The sequence below is a fragment of the Trichomonas vaginalis genome, chromosome I (assembly GCF_026262505.1).
Source record: "Trichomonas vaginalis G3 chromosome I, whole genome shotgun sequence".
In the NCBI taxonomy this organism is placed as follows: Eukaryota; Parabasalia; order Trichomonadida; family Trichomonadidae; genus Trichomonas; species Trichomonas vaginalis.
The window spans coordinates 26,967,026-26,989,063 of NC_067203.1; the positions used below are offsets into that span (position 1 = coordinate 26,967,026).

Here is a 22,038-nt window from a genome sequence, read left to right on the forward strand (position 1 = left end):
CATATTTTTATCGATTTTTAAAGTTTTTGCGAAAAGTATTCAATTATTTTTGCTATTTGGTCGGGTAAATGTCAGATTTGCGACATTTTCTGATATGATATTCAGATTCTACGTTGATAATAATGCATATAGAACCCTCTTGCTATTGTGTCAAAATTGCGAAACCGATAGCAAAAATATCTCGCAATATCAAAATTGAGATATTGAGTGAATTATGCATTATAGAGATTAAAAATCTGATTTGTGAAAACATCTCATCAGTTTCTAGCTAATTCAAAAATCTTTACTATCTTATTCGATTAAAATGAAAAGGGAATAGTTTCATTATGCTTTAAATGACAGCCTTATAATATAATCATAGTTTTCGCTCAATATGCAGCATTTTTTTTTCGAAATCTATGGTCAATATCCTAAATACTGATTGCTTTGCATTCATATCTCTTACATTTTCTATACCCACATCACTATTCATTGCTATTCCTATCTTTTTCATTTTTGTTTGTTTCTCATAATTTCTCAAAAAACATGATAACTTGATATTTGTAAATATCATACTTTATAACGTAAATAAGAACTTGACCTATTAAGAAAAGCAGTAATGAAAAGAAAATCTGAAATTCATAAAAATTACAAGTTTCTGATGACAATTAGCTTAATTAAACCAGGTACAAGATTATATAATTGTATTTTCTATCCAATTATCCATATAATATCTTATCCAGAAAAAATAACTTGATCAATACCAAATGATTTTTTAACTAGTAAATAAAGTATTTTCTTTACACACACATTGTATATCATAGTTTTTTTTTTGGTTTCGCAAAACATCCAAAAACAAATATGCTATAAAAGTGACAATTTTAGCAAAACGAAACCCTTAAATAAAATTCATATTTTCCACTTTTAGATTTTGAGTGTCATTTTATATCAAAATCATTCATATAAATGTTTATTTTCTTAGAATCATGAATATTTGTTCGATCTATAAGATTTCTGAATCTTTTCGAAGTATTATAAGAAGAAATAATGAAGAAATAAATAATTCATCTTTAACAGTATTCTATAGATCTAAATAATAGTTATTTTCTGGAGTTAAGTCATCTCCTGGCCCTTTTATGCTGCCTGGTCCAGGATAATCTTTAATAGACTTTGGAAGAGAGAAACCTGCAGCTTTAATGGCTTTTGCAGTGAGTCTTACTATTGATCCAACATCAGCCATTACTTCCATTTTATTAGAAAATTCTTGGCAATTTTCTCTATTTGCGGTAACACAATAATGTAGGCATTCTGAAGGAATATTAAACCTGCCATTAAATGGATCCTTTTTAGGCCAATACATGTAATAGTTAATTTTTGTTGCACCAGCCAATGATGCATACCATCGCCTTCTTTCAAGCATATATGGCATAATCTCAATAATACTTGTATTGTCTCGTTGGAATATCATATTTGAGAAGAAACTACCATGAGGTCCAATAACAACATCAGCTATTGTCATCATGCTAACTTGTTTTTCAAATGGTAAATTTTCAAACGAAGGGAAAATTATATTTGCATCTGGAAAGTTTTCTTTAATTGCTGCAACTATGGCATCAAAATTACTTATATGACGATCTCTTTTGCGTTGAATTATGAAAATATTAGGATTTTTGCTTTTAATAGGTGTAATATTATAATAACTCCATATAGCTTTCTTCATTGCATCTGAGTGATTAAAAGGTCTAAAGTCAAAATATTCATTATGGCAAGTCATGTTATGATAATGATATTCATGTGTTCCAATATGTACTTTTTCGTAAACTCCTCCCCATTCAGTGCGGATTTTATCATTATCTGAAATTGTTCGATGAATTATGTGATACTGCATGTTGCTTGGATCTAAATCAAGCAATTTTACTTTGCGATCATTGATAAAATCTTTCCATGTTCTAAAATTAGTAAGAAACCCTTCAATTAAATAGTGCCAAGGTATATTATTGCAACAATACGAATGAGATGCGTAAAACAAGCCAGGCTTAATATTTGTAAATGGTTCTCCAACTTCTGCTTGGAGATGAAATAATGAAACATCATGATATCTTGTTTCGTGATGAACCAACGGGTCGTTGAAATCAATTCTATATGGAGTTCTAACAACACCGTTGTTTTTATTTATAAACTTCAGATTCTTGATAGCACAATGTAATAACGTATTTTGAGGAGTACAATCAATTTCGCAAATTTTGTTTGTTAAAGGAAAATAATGGACCGTAATGCCTTTGTTTTTAATTGAAATGTTTTGTTCGCCTTGGAAAAAGAGAGGTAAGTTGCAAATAGAAAATTGACAAAAGTTCTTTAAATAGCCAGTAGCATTTCCGGAAATATGGTTTATTTCAAAAGTGGAATGATCTTGAATGTCTGGAAAAACAAAATTGAATTTGCCAAGTGATTGAATTTTAATTGTGCCGGATATTTTGAAGTACGAAAGCTCGCCTTTATTAATAAGCATTATCGTAATAAATGAAGGAAGCAGAATAAGCATGTTGGAATGAGCAGAATAAGCTTTACTATGCATTTTCAAAAATGAGTTATATTTTCAAAATCTAAAAGCAAAAGGAATTCAGAATTTTTTTTGCAATTTGGCAGAACTAGAACTCCAGCCAAATTGTAAAGAAATCCTTGAATCATTTGATATTCAATTCAAAAAAGAAATTCTGAAAATTTGAATATGTAAAAGATTTGGGATTATAAGAAAAAGTGACACAATTGAATGAAATTCAAATGCGTTAATTTTTAGTAAAATCAGCATTCTAGGAAAAGCTGAGCATTGTGAATAAAAATCGATTACAAAATATCGATATTTCATTCAAAAAAAATCGGAAAATGTTTTTTTTATTTTTTTATTTTTTATTTTTTTTTTATTTTTTTTTTTTGTAAATCATCTCAATTTTTATATATTTATCGATAATTAATAGCATGATTATGTGTGATCAATTTAAACAATGGTAATTTGGCAAATGTAAAATTATAGTCTTTACTATATTCAATTCACGATTTTGAAAATTCTTTTAAAATCGTGAACTATTTTGAATAGGGAAAAAAAATGACAATTTGAATTGTCAATTTTAGAGGATTGAAATTCTCTCACTCTTCTGAAACATCTGAAAAAAAATACCTTAACTCTATAGGAAAAAATAGTAAAATTAATTTCTGCAGACTTTCCGGTGAATTCAATACTTTACAAATAATTGAATTCATAGGTCTCAACACAATTTTCAATGTCCGATTTTTAAAATTAATGTACTTTTTCTCAATGATAGATTGTACATTTAAATGAATAAACATAATCGTAGCAGTCGGACTCTATAATTTTACCGTTTCAAAATATATTTGATCAAGAAGTTATTTATCCTCTATGAAAATTTGCCCAAATTTATTGATTATATATTTCACAACATAGGTCGCCAAATCTTTTTTTATTCACATTCTAGAGCATTTTTTTAAAAAAAATTGAATAGTTGTAAACTATGGCAGTTATCCCTTAACCAACTAATTGCTTTGTTAATGGATAATGCGTTTGAAACAATCCCTGATTATAAATATAAACAGCCATATTTTTCGCAAAGAGTACTTATTTTTTCATTTATTAATTCATTCATCATATTGGTTTGCATTATCTCTTTATTTGCATTCAATTCCAAGCCAACCACACAAAGATTTATTAACAAGAATCAAACCAACACAAGCGATAAGGATGAGATCGAGTCAATTCTAAAGCAATTATATTACAAAGTCAATTTTTCGGCTTTTAATTCAGGTGTTCATGATTTATTCATTTACTATTCAGTTCCTGTTCCACATAATTTCTCAGGAATACCAGAATACACGCATACAGAAATTTCAGGCGAAAAATTATACATGATCAAATTTAATTCTGGACATATAATTGAGGAATTCTTGTTTTTACCGCCATTTGCCTTACACGAGCCATTAGGGCTCAATGAGGAATTAAATACTCTATTTTATAAAGATCGAGATATTAGATCATCGTTTTTTGAGACAAATAAATGGCATATCAGTGTTATATGGGACATTTCCTACGGGCAAATACATGTTAATGATGAGCATGCATGCAGAGTAAAAAATAACACGCATTTCACTTACTATTGCAGTTGGCCAAGTGAAAACAAGAAACCTGATATAAATGGAACAGTTTATATTCATAATGGATATTGGCTCTATATGCACCAACATGCACTCGACTATGGAATCCCTTCTATGGTCACTGCACTAACTGCAAACAAAATCGATCCAAATTCAGTAAAATTGATATCCACTGCTTGTAATCCATATTCAGACGCTTATATATCCAGATTCGGCTTCAATCATGATGTCGAGAAATGCAAAAGTTCGTATGTAACTGTGAGTGCAAAGAGGATAATTGTTGTCGCAGTTATGAAGAGTACACATCCTTTCTTTTATAAAATGTATTATGAGAAAATGAAATTTCCAAATGTGAAGCGTGACAAAATTTTTATTTTCCCTCGGAGGAAGAATGATGCGAAGCAAGGAAAGCCAGATAGAATTGTGTATAATCTTCTTGACATTAAGAAACCGTTAGAAGATAAATATGGCTTAGGTAATGTAGTTGTTATCGAGGATGGATGTAAAAATACAAGCTTTTGCTTTGATTTGCTTCCAAGAGCAAAATATATAATAGGACCGCATGGTGGAGCACTATATAATGCATACTTTGCTGGGAAAGATGTGAGCATTATTGAATTACTGCCTATCAAGAAGAATGGAGAATTTCCAACACCACACAACAAATATTGGACACCACACTCTGTATTGAATTTCGCGAACGGTCTCTCGCAGAAGTTTTATAGATATTATACTTTTTCAAACGATATCAATTATAATATTAATGTGACTGATTTTATGGATTGGTTTAACAAATTTGTCAAATAGAATAGGGAAGAATATCAAAACAGCGCCAAAATCGATTTTTTAGAGAAACTAAACTTTTGTCAGTTACTTATTGAGTGAATTAATGATGTCAAAATATTGATTTTTCCAAGTGAAAATATTTTAACAATTTTTGTAAATATATATTAACTCCTTATCCTTTGTAAAGTCTCTAATTCAAAATTTTGATATATGTTCACTCAATATTGAGGCAGAACAACGATAGGGTGACTTCACATAGGAAAATAGGCTTATTTGAAAATAAATTGCAATCGTATATTGAAAAAAAAATAATGAAGTGCCACCACTGTCAATTTTCCCTTAAATGGAATGCACATATATATTTGTAATATATTCTCACACCAAATTTCATATTTAAAAATGTGTTTACAATGTCACATTAGAAGTGCCGCCACACCCAAACTTTGATATCATTGTCTCAGACTTTACTATGAAAATCTAGTCCTATAGGTGACAGTAAAAGTCTACCCAATGATCGCCTTGTTTGCTTCACCCCAAAATAATATTTGCGATTTCAACGACAAAAGATAAAATACCAAATATGACAAATGAAGAAGTACTACTAGCATAACCTAATTATTGGTAACAGTTTGAATTTCCTATTTATTCAAAATTGGTAAAATTACGATATCAATTAAGATCGATTAAGCGATATAGTATAATTGAATTATGATAACTATGTTTCATATCCATAGTAGATTACCATCACTGACTATTTTTTTGATAGGATCAAAATTTTCAAATAATGAAAAATGAATATTTATATTCTAACTTATATAGCATGCTGATTTGCTTTTTATGCCATCGGAAGATTCATATCTATTATAGCCTACTCATTTAATAAAAATAATTTTTGAAATTTTAAGTTTCTATAATTTACTGCTTCAATATAGCTCAGTAATGAGCACTATTGATACAGCTATTAAGCTTTTCATATTATGCAATTGTTAATGAATAACAAATATTTTTTGATCAATTAATGAATATAGCATGAATTAAGCTTAGTAAAGATCACATAATGTGAATTACGATATTAGTATCTATATTACGATGGCTAATGTGAAAGATAACAGTATCATTTTTTAAATTATCTTTGAAAACTACGTAAAACTCTCGTATTATAGTATTTATTGAATGTATGAAGTTGATGTCTAATTGACAATACTATAGTCATATTGATTAGATAAAAATATAGGAAATCTTTTGCATTGAGCATTGTTGTAGTAAGGTATATTGCTTTTACAAAATAACATTCATGGATTCTTACTTACAAACTCAAATAAAGGATGATTATATAGAAAAATAAAAATTTGTTAGTAATCAAACAAAATATTGATAGTGGTGCTTCAAAGAAATTCAATGAAATCTAACGTGTCCATATTGAATTATTTCGGCTTCTCTTTATGAAATTTGTTTATAACATATTATCAGGATGCTGAAAAAGTGCGGGTGTCAAATATTTAAGGTTCTTTTTGAGAACAACCACTAAATAAAAAATCCAAATAAACGACACATTTGGCATCTATGATATATAACAAAACTATTTTCCCATATCTTTTGAGCAAAAAACTCAAAATTGAGTGGTAGCACTTCTGTCACATTTTCGCAAAAAGTGCATTTCCTAAATATGAAATATCGATCATCTAGATCTGATGGAATTTGTATTCTCACAATATTAGTTGTAATAATTGGGATCTCAATCGAGCTAATTTTATGGAAAAGAATTGATATAAGAACATATATTAACGTCAAAACCATTCATTCAAAAGCAATATATTCAACATTCGAATCTCTTGGAATGAACAGAAAAATTACAGGTCATAGCGATCTACTACCAAACAGGAAGCCAGGTGATCCAAAATTTGTCGATCATCCAATTCCTGACAAGAAAGGTCGCAGAATATTTGATGTAACAATGTTCAGTGGTGAGGCTGCTATGCTATATACTCGGCTTTGGAGATACTATGATTACGTTGATCAATTTGTTATTGGAATTTTGCCCAGAACATTTACCAACATACCCACCAATTATTCATTTTGGCCATTTGAAGAAGAACTAAAGCAGTTTATGGATAAAGTCCTAATCATAAGAGAAATCCCAGAAGACCGAATTTACAAAAATTTAGATTCACATAAATCATTTTCATACGAGCATTCATGGCGTGTATACTTTCTTGAGGTTATCCGTCAAAAATTTCATCCAAAAAACGGAGATTTAATATTTGCTTCTGATTTAGATGAAATTATTACTCGTGAAGGTATAGAGTATTTGATAAATCACTGGCCTACACAACAGATACACCCTTTAACGCGTCATTCCCAGCCTAACTTCTTGTACGATCAAGGAGATTGGTGTTGTCCAGTAATATTTCCATATTCCGATAATATGCCTGACTTACTTACTCTTAGGAAGCGTGTGCACATAACTCCTATTACACGTGAAGTCGTTGCAACACATTGTAGTTGGTGTTTTACCCATTTGGAGAATTATACTCGTAAGAAGAATGCTTACTCGCACCAAGAGAAAAACTTTTGGCCTAAGAATGATGATTCTTATACATTTAGATACCATTGGTGTCGATTCTGGGATGATTGGAAAATGAATTTTATTAAACCTGGCCTTGCTCATACAGGAACAACATTAAAGAATTTATTACCAGATCATCCCCATCTTAAGTATCTCACATCCCCATATTACATGTTAGATATTACAAAGACGATTTGGGAATATGAAGATTTGGATACAATGTGTACATCTAACTTCCCGTCTAGAGAAGAGTGGGAGAAAAAGGCTAAAGCAAAAGGAATTTATGTTATTAGGACTCCTTTGCCAGTAACAGAAGAGGCTATTTTCAAAAAAAATTGATGAATACATTTAAATAAAATATTATGACATCTTTTAGCTTTAAAAAGAAGTAGCCTAACTCATTTTTTATTATTTATTAGCGACTAAAATTAAAGTCGTTTCAAAGGCTCTATTGCGGCTTTTCAATTAATTCTATCGGCGCGAAGCGCTGATAGAATTAAGACGGTATATATTAAGGGTGCACACGAGAGGATCATGTAAACTTCAGAATTTAGAACCTTATTTTTAGGCATTATCTTGGCTACCTATTTAGGTTGTTATAAAACTTGACTCCATTATGACCCTTAAAACCAAAAAAAAAAAAAAAAAAAAAAAAAAAAAAAGGTAGTGGGGCTTCCAGGCACTTCGTGCCTTCTAGCCCACATAAATGAAGTTTTTATTCGGAGGTCTTCCAGGAGCTTTTCACAAATTATATATGTTTTCATGTTTTGTCAAGACTTCTTCGTAAATGTTTTGTCAAGATTTCATCGTAAATGTTTTGTCAAGACTTCTTCGTAAATGTTTTGTCAAGATTTCTTCGTAAATGTTTTGTCAAGATTTCTTCGTAAATGTTTTGTCAAGACTTCTTCGTAATGAGCGTAAATGACCCAAAAATAATGTTTATGTTAGAATGTTAGATCTAACACGTTTTCTAACATGTTTTCTAACATCGTAGAAAACTCATGATTTCATCGTAAATGTTTTGTCAAGACTTCTTCATCGTAAATGTTTTTAACTTCACTTAAAATGCCACGTAAGCTACGTAAGAATATACGTAAGAGGAAGAGAGCATTGAAACATCCAATAGTAAAACTAACACCACAACAACAGTTGCAACAACAAATGCTGAATGACCCCACTATGTTGCAACAAATGTCAAGCAATCCTATGCTTTTAAACCGAGTTTTTGGTGCACAGAGTGGAGGTTTAAGAGCGGCACTTTTAGCGAAAATGGCAGGCTATGGTGGAGCTGCAGACGGAACAGCATATAACCCTCAAAGTCAAATGAATTTGAGTTCACTCAAAAATCAAATATCAGATGTCAAAAAGTCAAACATAGACATACAGAAACAAATAAGTGAAAACGAAAAGAAACTAGAATATGACAGACACACAAAGAAACTCAATGAGTTAAACGTAGAGAAAAAGAAGAAAGAAGAACAACTGAAAGAACTAAGTACAGAGGAATATGCGAAAAAAGTGTCAGAAAAAGCAGCAGAAGTAGCAAAAATGGAACAAGATGTCATAAATTTGAAAAACCATACTACTCAATATAAAGTACTGAAAGATGAAGAGATAAAACAAAAAGCCCTGAAGACATATATGGATAGCGATGAGTATAAAAAAGAAGTTGAAGCAAATGTAAAGGCAGAAAAACTTTTACAGTTGCAAAACCAAACCGTACAGTATGAAAACTTAGCACAAGAAAGTAAAAATAACGACGCGGCTATGCAAAAGGCAATGAAAAGCGCAGAATATATAAAAGCTAACAATGACTGGTTAGATGCCCAAGCCAACGCTAAAGCAGCCCAGCTTATAGGGTCAATAAGGACAAAAATACAAGCGGATGAAGACAGTTCAAATGAAGCTTTAACGAATGCTGACTTTAAGAACGCCTTCGAAGCTCTTCATAGTAAGGTGAAACTAGTGAACGACTTCTCATCTGGAAACAAACTGAAGTCTGAAGGTTTCGACAAAGAGTTAAGAGAAGTAGCACAAAATATGACGAAAATAACAGATGCAGCAACGAGACAGGCAGTTCAAAGTGCCTATGACGCCGTTAGAGCAACTGTTGTGGAAAGTCAAGAAAAAGAGTTACAACAGACCAAAACAGACCTAGTAAATGCTTTCTTAAGAACGAAAAGTCAGGTAGGACATTACGCTGCAGATGGAACATATGTGCCAGCTGGTGGAATTTATATACCACCAAACCCTCCAAGAGAAGCACCTGCACCAGGACTACCTAGAACATTTACATCGTCACATGGACACAGACACAGGCATGCACAACAACCAGCACAACAACCACCTCCACAACCAGCACAACAACCACCTCCACAACCAGCACAACAACCAACACAACAACCAACAGTTCAAAATCCAGCACAACAGCCACCTCCACAACCAACAGTTCAAAATCCAGCACAACAACAACCAGAAACAGAGCAAGGACATAAAAGAAGTAGAGAACAAGGAAACCAAGAATTCTTAAAAATGCTTAAAGAAGAGTGTGGTTTCCCAGATACTGTTGACTTTAGTGACAGATATAAAGAAGCTATTAGAAAGTTCAAGGATGGAAATACTGACCCGAACCTATTTAGCTTTATGGCTCAGCACCAAAACGGATATAATCTCAAACCTGGAAAATACAAGCTCGCTAAGGGATATGATTTAATAGCATATCATCCAAATGACATGGATGAATTTACTCCGAGATATTTGATGTCAGAGCTAAATGACAATTCAACTTTCGTCATGAAACGCGTAAAAAATAGAGACGGAACGAAAGAACAAAAGCTTATGAATGCGGATGACGTAGATAGGGAAATTGTTGAAAACGGTCTCGGAATATATGAAATGCCAGCAGATGAGGTACAAGAAACTCCACAGGAAGAACTAGTTCAGATACAACCAGACATGGAAGAAATAGTTCAGCAACAACAGCTAGAAGAGCCTGAAGGAAACGAACAAGTCACTCCTTTGGAAACTAACTTCACAGAACTAGATGAAGATTTGGAACAGCCGAAAAATCTTGACCCTCAACAAGAGTATGCGGAGAATATGGAATATTTCCAAGAGTCTAAAAAAAATTCGGCTGACATAGTAGAAGAATATCGAAAAATGTTTGCCGACATACAAAAGACTCCAACACCAGATGAAAATATTCAGCATAGAATGGAAGTACTGAAAGAAAATGTACACAAATACAACAACCCTTTTTACTTACGAGCATTTAACGTTCAATCTTCGGATGAACTCGGTGAAAATAAAAGGTTAAATTTCAAGAAAACATATAGAAATGAAACATTGTTTAAAGTTCATTCAGAACCTAACCAAGATGGAAACAAACCTACTTTTGTTTCTGCAGACGATGGAACTACAATGAGATGGGGTCATAAAGCTAATCCGGATAGGTGGTTCATAAACTTACAACCACAATTCCAAGAAGTTGTAGACGCAATGGAAGTGAATGGTGAACCAGATGTAGCTGGTATTTTCAGCGCGGCTTTAATGCCATTGAAAGATATGAAACATGCAGATATTTTGGACCAGTATGAAATGAACATGGCTGATGGAAATATAACACCTGACGTTCTAAAACATTTATCTCAAAGAACTACACAGAACCATAGAGATGGTATATTTGGTGAAGAGTTTAGAAAGAAAGTTAGGGAGGGCGAAGGAAGAGAACCTATTGTACATGACCTTGCAAACGAAAGTTTACAAAATGTCATAAAAACTTACTTTGCAGACGATGAACTGAGAAGGGATGAATATTTAAGAAAACTCAAATTGACAGTACCAAATGAAATGTTAGTATTGAAAAACATGTTCCTTGACAAAATAAAACCAACTACAGAAATAAACGACGCAAGACTGAAAGATTGGGTAAAAGCTTTCCCATTCACAAAAGATATAGTTGGTAACATGGAAAGAAAACCAGAATGGCTACAAAAACATATATTTGGAAACGAGCATATTCCATATGGACAGGCTCTGTTTGAAGAGCTTGAACCGGAAACTCAGGACAGAGTCATGCAAACAATACGCAAAGACTCAAATACAAACTATGACAAACTCTTTCTAGGATATAGGTTACCTGAGATGGGCGACCAGAGCCAAAAGGCAAAAAGGACATGGGAAATTTGCAACATACTAGATGAACATAATGCAAAGATGCAACAACTTCAAGCAGAGGGCAATGAAGGAAAAAGAAGAGTTAAAAACTCAGTCAGGAAGAAAGTAAAGCTTGGTCCACGTGGGTTCTATTATGACATATAAATCCAACTATTCTATATTTTTACTCATATGAAATGTACGCCGCTCAGAATATAACGCCAACAGTTTTGGATGCCATGAATGGAAATGTTTCCGAATGGTATAACGAATGCGACAATGCCATTAGAAGGTCAGAAATAGTTCCTGGAACTTACGAATATACAACTGCTGTTTCTTATGGAAACGTAGGTGAGTTTGGAGAAGGTTCTTCAACAACAGTAGATATTGCTTGCGACAGGTTTCATATTATTTCTATTGACAACTCATTCTTATACGTGGAACAAGACATTGAAATAAAACCTTCTGCCAAGTTGTCTGACAAGAAAGGTTGCAATGGAATTTTCTATGTCGGATACCAATATGCTCCAGAAGTTTTCATGGGATATAAGATATATTCTAACTCTGACTTAGTTCAAACAGTAACATGGGCAAACTATGAATGGTTCGCTTTGAGAAACTCAGTACAACCACAAGCTAGAGAACAACAGACCAGTATGCAACTATTGAGAAAATAAAAGACTTGACCCTAACGTTCCAGGAGTTTATGTTAACCTTTCTGGACAAACTGCAGCAGCGTAACCAAAGTAAAACTGAAACTTAGAGTTCCTTTGTCATCTTTCCTCATCTTCAGGTTTTTAAGATACTTGCCAAACTGGGCAGGAAAAATTTCTATCGAACTTACTCCAAGCAAAAATAACTTAGTCATTGCACCAACACAAGACCCATTCACTCTTACAGAAGTAAAGTGGGAACAAATAAAATGTCATTCGCCGACTTTTGCAAAACAAAGTTGACTTAGACTTTGGTTTCTCAAACCTCAACACTGAAGTAAACTATTATTTCAATGCTGCTGGAGATGCTTGGACCCAGTTAAGTTCACATGCGAAAAATTTGAATGCAAGAGAATAGAAAGCAGACTTGCAGTCTATATGTTGGACCCAGATATTTCAAATGCTTTAGCTGCCAAATATATTGCAGTTCCGCTTATGTTCCCTATACACCAAATATCTGTCAAAGACTTTGCAGGTGAAGTTGGAAACCAAAGTGCTGACCCAGGTGCAAGAACAGATATTGCTTTAACAACTGCAATGAAACATGCAGATACTATGTTTGTACTGTTCAGACGAACTTATAAATGACTATTCTTGTTTCTACAACCCTGGTATTAAATATCATATAAACATAGATGGCAAATATTATCCAAGAGAAGAATATTCTACAGTTGAGGATATGAGGTCATACAACTTGACATTAGATGCTATGAACTTTAACAACAACTTCACAACAACCATTAACCCTGAAATGCAAAGTTCTATTATGCCATATGTGAAAGTATGGACTCATACAGGAGGTCAAAAAACTCAATATACAAATGGAGACCGTTCAAACTTTTGGCTTGGCATTCCATTTGCTGACTCAGAAGACTTTATGGGTGGTATTTCAACTGTTGGTACAGTTCAAATACAATATACTGGTGACAGAGACGGTCCAGATGAATTGAAAGCAAAGAAGTTTACAAAACCAATAGCACTTTTCACGGAAGATGCTCTTTTGAAGATTCGTTCGATGAAACCTGCTGGGGCTCCTCAGATTGGCATAACGACAGCTTCCATCGAGCAGATTTTGGCAGCAGGTCAGTAAGTTGTTCTTGAACTGACTTCTCTCCGTCAAATATTGACAGTACGCCAGTTTTGATATAATATTGTATTATAAACTTACCTTTAGAAATATCGGTCAGTTTTGTTGTTATATTTTTGTCTGCTTCAAGAACTTTCACCATTTCAGTTATACCAACTTTCTTTGCTTTATGAAAATATTTTGGTTCAGCAAAGACTGCTATTCTATAACATTTTCCATTGTTTGTGTAAAGAACTACTCTGTCAATGAACTTGTATTGTTTGTGTGTGTAAACTTTGTTTTGCTTCAATTCGAAGAGATACTCAAATACGTCCATCTTTTTATTCTAAGTAAAATGTCATTTCCGAAAAATAGAAGCGTAAGTGTTTCAAAAGGTTTAATGGCGGTGGCAGATGTGAAGTTAAATTCACCAACTCAAACAAACAGTCAAAGTGTTGTTGTCAATGTCAAAGAAAGAGATGTTGAAGTGGGGAAACCATACGAAGACGAAGATGGTATAACAATAGTTCCTGTAAAAGAACAACCAACATACCCTGAAGTTAGCAGAGACTTAAGTTCTGTTGCAGATATTCGAAATGACTACCAACAACTGAAAGACAAACTTCAAACTCAGGAGAAGATTTGTCAAGCTTTAGTATAATGTTAAACTTGGTCGAACACAACCCTGTAAAATGAACTCATATGTCATCGCACCTCATGAAATTTTGAAAGAACTATTGAAACTTTTGACAGAGGCAGATGATATAAACATCAAAGAAATAGAACCCGACATTGCTTGCTGTGGTGTTTCATATAATGTCATTGACAAGATATACGTTATGAAAGGAGGTGAAACGTTGAACTTAAAATATAGTTTCCCAGACGTCATAAAAATATTTGACGACCACAACATTTCATTAAAATTTATTTGCTAAGTAAATGGCAGAAGACATAGTGGTTTATACTATTACGACTAAAAACCCTGAGTCATATAATTCTATAACAACAAACTTACAAAGTCCTCAAGGACGATATTGTAAACTGACCTTAAACACGATGACGACTAAAGCCTGTTTTGCTCTTTTGACACCAGAAGACTTTGTTGTTGTGAATGGTAAAAAATACTTCTTTGAAGATACTTACTCAGATATACCACCAACAGGTTTTGTTGACTTATTTAATACTTTAAGGACGGATGTAACATGTGCTGCAACTAGAGCAGGTTTCATTATGTTTGGATGTCCGACTGAGTTTACTATAAACGATATGAGCTATAATACAAAACTTATTTCTGGTTTTTACTACCAACAGTTTCCTATAACAGGAAAAGGTGTCATACAAGGAATGTCTATTCCATTGACATTAAGCACACCAATCTTATATATTGTTTCAAACTTAGGTTCAAAGTGTTATTCGAATGTCGACAGAAACTATTATGACCAAAAGATACTTATGCGTATAAACAATACTTTCTCTGCTGGTTTGCCTATTGTTCATTCGAATGCAGAATTTTCAACCTTAGTGAACTCAAACACTTTGGCAAGTATAACGTTGACATTAGTTGACGCAAACTTTGTTCCTGTAAAACTTTTATGTCCTATGTATTTGTCAATGACGGCAGAAAGTTTCGAATTGGAAGATGCAACTGGTGAAAGTATTGTATTACAAGAACAACTTCAACAACAAATAGCTCAAGAACAACAAATGCAACAAATAGCTCAAGAATAAAAAAAAATATTTTTTTTATTTTTATAAAAATGTACAGAATAGATGTTTCAGATTTTTATGACTTCCAAGCATTCAGAAATATGTGTCCATTTAGAGACTATAACAAAGCAGTCGAGAATTTGAAACGTTTAGTCATTTATGTCGACTCTGCCCCAGAATGTTATGTTATGAAAGAATGGGATGTAGTCTTTAACAAACCTAAAGCGACAATAGTTTCAGAACAAGAATGTAAACAGAAACTTAAGAAAATAAAAGTTGTACAAGTTGGAATGAAGATGTTAGATGCTTGGGATATCTTATTGTCAAAGTTAGAAGATTTTTCAGTTCGAGGTATAAAGTTCTATACACCTTCTCCAAACTTCTATTCTATCTTCACTGGATATAAATACGAACAAGTAGAATGGAAAGAAAATATTATAGAAGCTTGGTTAGACCATGTCAAAGAAATTATATGCAATGGAAACGAAAAGGTTTATGAGTATATCTTATGTTGGTTTGCAAACATCTTACAACATCCAAGTGCTAAAAATGAAACTGCTCTCATTATAATTGGAAAACAAGGAACAGGTAAGAACACATTCTTTACAGATATCTTGTGCAAACTGTTAGAAGGTTATTCGAACCCGAATATGACAAACTTAGAAAACATCTGTGGCAAGTTTAACTCCTCAATAGAGAATATGAAACTTATAGTTTGCAATGAACTTCAAAGTATAGATACAACAAAAGTTTTGAACTCAGATGCTTTGAAGAGTCTTATAACAGACAAAGTTGGAGTTGTTGAAAGAAAGTATAAAGACCAAAGAGTTTGTGAGAATGTTGCAAACTTCATTATGGTTTCAAACAATGCTGTTCCGATGAAGTTAGAAAGTTCTGACAGAAGATATGTAGTTGTCAGAACGTCAGATTCTCATATGCAAGATACAGAATATTTTGACGACTTAGCAGAAACTTTGACATCTGACTTTTACAACCACTTGTTCTCATATTTCATGACATTAGATATTTCTAAGTTCAATCCAAGACAAATTCCACATACCGAAGAAAGACAAACATTGTTAGAAGCAAACAAGAGTGTATATGAACTGTTTATAGATGAGACTAACTTTGAGTGTTTAGATGAAAGGTCATTGTACGATGAATATAAACAATATTGTCAAGAATATGGTTATATGGCAGCGTCTAAACGAACATTCTTGGCAAATGTCAAAAATCTTTTAGATGTTCAGAACGGCGTATATACAAAGAAAATTTTTTCTGAGTAAATTTAAAAAAAAATCTTTTTTTATCCGATAGAAAAGATGACGAAATTCATCTCAGTAAATAAGTACATGACAGAAGTCAAAGATAAGTTAGCTCCATTCGCATATTTGAATGTTTACTTCTACAATTTTGAAAAGTCTACATTTGACAAAATTTGGAACATTGCACCAGTTAAGTTTGCTGTTGTTAGAAAAAGTGGTGCAACTTTTGAAGACTTAGACATAGAAGGTTTGTTAGCAGTCAAAGAAAATTTTGACAGAAAGTTCTCAAAACTCGAAGAAGGCAAAGCATACAAACTTGTTATACCTTATGAACCAAAGAAAGCAGACGACTATGAATATTATGAGTCTAAGATAGTTGAAGTTCAAGGTAAATTGGGTAAAAAGATTTTAGAGTCTAAGCCAGTGTTTGCTCCTAAAGAGGAAGAGAACATTGACATTGACCCAGAAATGTTCTAAAAATAAAATTTTATTTTTACATGTCATATCTCACCTTCTCTGGAACTGGCTCTGGTTCTTTCTTCTCTTCTTCTACTTTCTTTTCTTTCTTTTCTTTCTTTTCTCTCTTCTTCTTCTTCTCTGGTGGAGTTATGTCAAATTTGGCGCAACTATATTTATGTAAAAGTTCTTTGTCCTTTAATAGCTCATCTATTCTGTTTTCTATTTCATCTTCAAGAACAGCGCATGTGTCTTCTTTGCATTCTAAGAACTTTTGTTGGACTTCATCTTTCCAATCGGTGTCATCTCTGTCAACAAGTCTGTCATTGACAAATTTTAAGACTGCTCTGCTTAATGTTTTATGGTTCTTGTCATATTCCCAGAAACAGAACTTTAGAACAAATTCACCTTTCTTGTTTACACTATGTAAGATTTTATGGTCGACAGATGTTTTGCTGTCGAAAAGTTTGTCTCGAATATAGATAGCGAAATCGCTAGACATTTTCTAAAAGATAAAAATTTTAATTTTTCTAAAAATATGTTAGAAAAAAAGTTTGCTGACATTGACAAGAAATTTGAGAATGTTTTAAACAAGAACAAGAGGAAGTTAGAAAATGCTCAGATAAAGCCTATACATGACAAGTTCTTATTTGCTCAGAATGGTATAACAGGTCTAATTGCACCACCTGGGTCTGGTAAGACTTTCACTTATCTTAAAATGGCTGCACAACAACAAGAACTAGATGAGAAGAACCCATTCTATGAGTTAGTTGTTATTTGTAGTACTTCTGGTCAATTTGACCAAACCGTCAATTCGTTCAAAGATATTATAAAGAAGTCTAAGTTAGTATGTATAAAGGATACTGAGTTGTTAGATTGGATAAAGAAGTACCAAAGAAGAGTTTTGAAGTATAATGCTATAAATGAGTATATAAATTCGAAGTTTAAAGACCCTAATGAGGAAATGCAGAGAATATTAGAGAAGAAACACTTCAGAAACAAACAGAAAGAGATAGAATACATTTCGAAGAAATTGCAATCTTACGATTGGAAGACATACCCTCATAGATGTCTTCTTATTTTAGATGACTTTGCTTCTCATCCTTTGTTAAAGAACAGAGAACAAGACATGTGTCGAATTCTTAAGAAGCTCAGACACTTTAACATCTCAGTCGTAATATGTGTACAGACAGCAAAGAGTTTAAGTAAGGATGTTAAAAGAATACTTACTGACATTATACTTTTCCCCGGATTGTCCGAAGACGATTTCATGGAACTTATGAAAGAGTCCATGGCAGGTAAGTTTGACAGACATGAACTATGGGAGAAGTACAAAGTCATACAAGACCCTCATACTTCTTTCAGAATTCATATCTACGCGAACAAAGTTCAAATTGTAAAAAGTCAAGCTTGAAAAATAAAGAGTTTAGTCTTAGTAAGTCTGTTGTGGTGCTGGGGCTGTCGGTTCTTCTGGCTTTGGAATGGACTCGGTTGGTGGTACGTCGGACATCCGTTTGTGTCCTGTCGGAAGGAAGAACTTTTCCTGTTGTCGGGAAATTTTTTTCCAGTAGGAAGGAAAAATTTTTTCTGTTGTCGGGAAATTTTTTTCCTGTCTGAAGGAAAAATTTTTTCTGTCGTTCGACCAAAAAGTTCTCAATTTTCGAAAATTTGAATGGTTTACGGACGAACAACAGGAAATTTTTTTCCAGTTGTCAGGAAATTTTTTTCCAGTTGTCAGGAAATTTTTTTCCAGTTGTCGGGAAAATATTTTTCTGTCGGAAGGAAAAACTTTTTCTGTCGGATGGAAGGACTTGGAATGCCAGAAGGATTTGACAAGGCAATTTACTTTATAGAGCTACCTGAGCCATCTGAAGTCAAGCTTGAAAAATAAAGAGTTCATTTACTCTGCTTGTTTGAAGTTGTCAAAATACTCTGTTATTTTTTCTTTCAGTAGCGGTAAGTCTTCTTTGAAGGTAAGAATTGTACAACCTTTAATATCATAGTGTGTTTGAGGTAACGTATCTTGAACTATTTGTTTCACATCTTCATTTGGTGTCATTGAAATCGGTAAGTTTTCGCGATAGAACCAATTTCTGTCAGATTTGTAAATCTTAGCAAGGTCGTAAAAGCTTTTGTTGTTTCTTCTGACTAAATGCAACATAACCATATCTCTGTCTTCTTCATTTTCCATCTCTTCAGTATAAATCATATACTTATAGTTCTTTTCCTTTCCTTTTGGTACCGAACGTGGTATTCTTTTCTGAATGCTTTTATCTTTTGCTTCAATGACTTCATCTTTTGCATGAAGTTTCTTTTCCATCTCTTCACGTTCTTGTCTATGAATTTCATCTAACATCATGAAAATATAACAAGCGTAACGAGGTGAAGCCCACATTGCTACGGCATTTACTAAAAGTCTATGTACATAATATCCTCTCAAACCAGGAGCCAAATTTTTACGATTTTCGTACGGAATCTCTACCCTCGGTTTTTCGAGGGTAGCAAACATATGAGGAAATTCTTCTAAAAGTTCTTTTGTCTGTTGGTTTTCAAACCAATGATATGCTTGCTTTGTAGAACGAAGAGCGTTCATTATACTTTGCATCTGGTACATGTCGTCTTTGACTGAACGAATGAGACGTAACTGTTTGTTATATTGTATGTATTCGTATTCTTCATTTATGGCTTCATGGACGATAGCAGTTGTTGTGTTCTCGGTTGTTGACATATCTGTCTTTATATTCCGGATAAAAAAATAAAAAAAATAAAAATAACTTTATTTTTGGAATTTTGTGAAAACTCAACGGTTTGACACATGCCATATGCCATTTTACTCAGAATTTCATACGGAATTCAGCAAAAATAATGTTTATGTTAGAATGTTAGATCTAACATGTTTTCTAACATGTTTTCTAACATGGTCTAAAACTCTCGAAAATCATGAAATTTCATACGGAATTCAGTAAAAATAATGTTTATGTTAGAATGTTAGATCTAACATGTTTTCTAACATGTTTTCTAACATAACTATTTACAAGCGTTTTACATGGTATATGTTGCGATGGTTCATGACTCTAAACAATTTTGTAGCTTCTATTTCTTCTGTCAGTACATCGAATGTTTTAACGATACCGAAAGTTTCTTTATACTTCTTCTTGACATCAGATAGAAGGAAATCGTCAGCAGTTGGATAGTTTTTGTTCAGAAATGCTAACATGTCCATTTTATCTTCTGCTGGTTTTTCTGCTTCTTTCTTTAAATCTGCATAGTCGTTTCGCATACGTTCTATCTCTTTGACGGAGTAGTTATATTTCCTCATTGCTGCTTTACATTTTGAACATTGCGGGTTCATTTTTGCGTTATATTCTGAAACCTTACCTGCTAAAACAACTAAGGCGTCAATGGTTTTCTTCATCTCGAACATAGCGGGTCTTATTTGTTCGTTCCATACCTTACCCCTACTATCTTTATCTCTTATTTCCCAAACACATTTTGCAACTAATGAAACAAAGTTGTCGTAGGTCTTAAATTCTTCGGATTTGTAAAGGTCAGAGATGTTCTTATATACCATGTCGCAATCTTTGTCCATAACCTTATGGTTGCAATGAAAACCAAGGAATTCATAATTTACCTTTCGTATGAACTTCTTTATTTCTACTGAGTCAGTTGCTTTGACTTCTATTTCATCGAATTCTGGAATAGTAAGCTTTTGTTGTTGGATTTCAGGAAGTTTAGGCAAATGGTCAATAATGTCCTGCATTTCATAAAGATACTGTTCATTTGTTTCATCTTTCGCACTACAGTCTAAATTACTTGTTAAAAGTTCTTGCTTTATCTTCTGGATTTTTGTTTCGAAAGTATATGAAGAAGGAATGAAGTTTTTCATCTCTACTAACATAGATGTTGGATTCATAACTAGCGAGTTTGGTGCTGTTGTTGTTTGAATTGTTGTTGTGCCGATTGTTGAAATCATATCTTTTATACAAAATAAAAAAAATAAAAAAAAATAAAACTAATTTTATTTTTTATTTTTGGTGTAAATTTCATGATTTTCGAGAGTTTTAGACCATGTTAGAAAACATGTTAGAAAACATGTTAGATCTAACATTCTAACATAAACTTTATTTTTGCTGTAAATTTCATGATTTTCGAGAGTTTTAGACCATGTTAGAAAACATGTTAGATCTAACATTCTAACATAAACTTTATTTTTGCTGTAAATTTCATGATTTTCGAGAGTTTTCTACGATGTTAGAAAACATGTTAGAAAACATGTTAGATCTAACATTCTAACATAAACATTATTTTTGTCGAAAAAAATGGTTCATTTACTCACAATATTTTTGTACAAAACGACCCCAAACTTTTAACTTCTTTTCTGCAGCTTCTAATGAAATTTTAGCGAGTTCATATTCTCTAAATTCTCTCTTTAAATCTTCTTGTTCCCATTGGTCTAGTTCGTATGGAGAATCTCTATAACCAGAACATATCTCACGTTCATGTTCTATTTGTTTTTCATGCATTTTTCTAACTTCTTCTTCGAACAAAGGTTTTGCATTCTCTACTGTATCTTCAAGTTCTTCTTCATCTAATTTCTCATGAACTTTCTTGTCTATGGAGTCCAGAATTTTTCCAACTGCTATACAATATTTTGGAGAAGCCCACATTGCTATATAGTTTACGAGTCTTGGGTCTACATACGTTCCTCTAACCTGTTTGATTTCATCAGGAATTCCTGCATGAACTTTGTATAAAAAGCAACCCGCTGTTTTCCGCGGGTTGGTATATTCTTCACAAAATGCCGTATAATACTCTTCCCAGGACTTATTTTCCAACAACTTTCTAAAGTCTTTCCCAAACTGCTGACACATATTTGTTACATTTATATAACCATCCTTGTCTCTACGTAAGACTTCAATACCGTTGTAAGTGCCTTTTGTGAATGTTTCGCCATTAGATTTGTTCGTGAACGTTTTTGCTTCGACTGTCATTTTTTCAGTACGTACAATAAAAATAAAAAATATTTTTGAGTGGCTTAACCGTCGGACATCCGTTTGTGGCTTAACCGTCGGACATCCGTTTGTGGCTTAACCGTCGGACATCCGTTTGTGGTTCGACCTCAAAACAAGCATTTTGTGAAGAATATACCAACCGCCGGAATTCCGGCGGTTGCTTTTTTTA

At 32.9% G+C, this 22,038-nt stretch overlaps 10 protein-coding genes and 3 pseudogenes across 13 annotated transcripts, besides 1 other annotated feature; 8 read left to right on the forward strand and 5 right to left on the reverse strand.

Annotated features, from left to right (window-relative positions):
* Window positions 1-1,060: 1,060 nt before the first annotated feature.
* Window positions 1,061-2,554, reverse strand: TVAGG3_1057240 (protein of unknown function, DUF563 family; the record flags this gene model as incomplete). The annotated part of the gene is made up of 1 exon (XM_001306966.1): window positions 1,061-2,554. The coding sequence occupies one exon, from the start codon at window positions 2,552-2,554 to the stop codon at window positions 1,061-1,063; it is 1,494 nt and encodes a 497-aa protein (XP_001306967.1).
* Window positions 2,555-3,519: 965 nt separating this feature from the next.
* On the forward strand, window positions 3,520-5,213 carry TVAGG3_1057250 (glycosyltransferase family; the record flags this gene model as incomplete). Its single annotated transcript, XM_001306967.1, has 1 exon — window positions 3,898-4,950. The coding sequence occupies one exon, from the start codon at window positions 3,898-3,900 to the stop codon at window positions 4,948-4,950; it is 1,053 nt and encodes a 350-aa protein (XP_001306968.1).
* Window positions 5,214-6,557: 1,344 nt separating this feature from the next.
* TVAGG3_1057260 (beta-1,4-mannosyl-glycoprotein beta-1,4-n-acetylglucosaminyl-transferase family) lies at window positions 6,558-8,230 on the forward strand (the record flags this gene model as incomplete). The annotated part of the gene is made up of 1 exon (XM_001306968.1): window positions 6,767-7,834. One exon carries the CDS (start codon window positions 6,767-6,769, stop codon window positions 7,832-7,834), a length of 1,068 nt encoding a protein of 355 aa, XP_001306969.1.
* Window positions 8,231-8,560: 330 nt separating this feature from the next.
* Window positions 8,561-11,815, forward strand: TVAGG3_1057270 (protein of unknown function, DUF4106 family; the record flags this gene model as incomplete). Its single annotated transcript, XM_051255909.1, has 1 exon — window positions 8,561-11,815. One exon carries the CDS (start codon window positions 8,561-8,563, stop codon window positions 11,813-11,815), a length of 3,255 nt encoding a protein of 1,084 aa, XP_051081483.1.
* Window positions 11,816-11,901: 86 nt separating this feature from the next.
* Window positions 11,902-22,038: part of a mobile genetic element that runs on past the window's edge.
* TVAGG3_1057290 lies at window positions 13,830-14,364 on the forward strand (annotated as a pseudogene). Its single transcript has one exon. A coding segment is annotated over exon 1 (535 nt).
* Window positions 15,187-15,752, forward strand: TVAGG3_1057300 (annotated as a pseudogene). Its single transcript has one exon. A coding segment is annotated over exon 1 (566 nt).
* TVAGG3_1057310 (uncharacterized protein) lies at window positions 15,787-16,422 on the forward strand (the record flags this gene model as incomplete). The annotated part of the gene is made up of 1 exon (XM_051255910.1): window positions 15,787-16,422. One exon carries the CDS (start codon window positions 15,787-15,789, stop codon window positions 16,420-16,422), a length of 636 nt encoding a protein of 211 aa, XP_051081484.1.
* TVAGG3_1057320 (protein of unknown function, DUF4108 family) lies at window positions 16,459-16,878 on the forward strand (the record flags this gene model as incomplete). The annotated part of the gene is made up of 1 exon (XM_001306969.1): window positions 16,459-16,878. One exon carries the CDS (start codon window positions 16,459-16,461, stop codon window positions 16,876-16,878), a length of 420 nt encoding a protein of 139 aa, XP_001306970.1.
* On the reverse strand, window positions 16,895-17,359 carry TVAGG3_1057330 (uncharacterized protein; the record flags this gene model as incomplete). The annotated part of the gene is made up of 1 exon (XM_001306970.1): window positions 16,895-17,359. One exon carries the CDS (start codon window positions 17,357-17,359, stop codon window positions 16,895-16,897), a length of 465 nt encoding a protein of 154 aa, XP_001306971.1.
* On the forward strand, window positions 17,428-18,271 carry TVAGG3_1057340 (annotated as a pseudogene). Its single transcript has one exon. A coding segment is annotated over exon 1 (844 nt).
* Window positions 18,758-19,585, reverse strand: TVAGG3_1057350 (KilA, N-terminal/APSES-type HTH, DNA-binding family; the record flags this gene model as incomplete). Its single annotated transcript, XM_051255911.1, has 1 exon — window positions 18,758-19,585. One exon carries the CDS (start codon window positions 19,583-19,585, stop codon window positions 18,758-18,760), a length of 828 nt encoding a protein of 275 aa, XP_051081485.1.
* TVAGG3_1057360 (organellar and viral DNA polymerase type B) lies at window positions 19,889-20,446 on the reverse strand (the record flags this gene model as incomplete). Its single annotated transcript, XM_051255912.1, has 1 exon — window positions 19,889-20,446. The coding sequence occupies one exon, from the start codon at window positions 20,444-20,446 to the stop codon at window positions 19,889-19,891; it is 558 nt and encodes a 185-aa protein (XP_051081486.1).
* TVAGG3_1057370 (uncharacterized protein) lies at window positions 21,186-21,848 on the reverse strand (the record flags this gene model as incomplete). The annotated part of the gene is made up of 1 exon (XM_051255913.1): window positions 21,186-21,848. The coding sequence occupies one exon, from the start codon at window positions 21,846-21,848 to the stop codon at window positions 21,186-21,188; it is 663 nt and encodes a 220-aa protein (XP_051081487.1).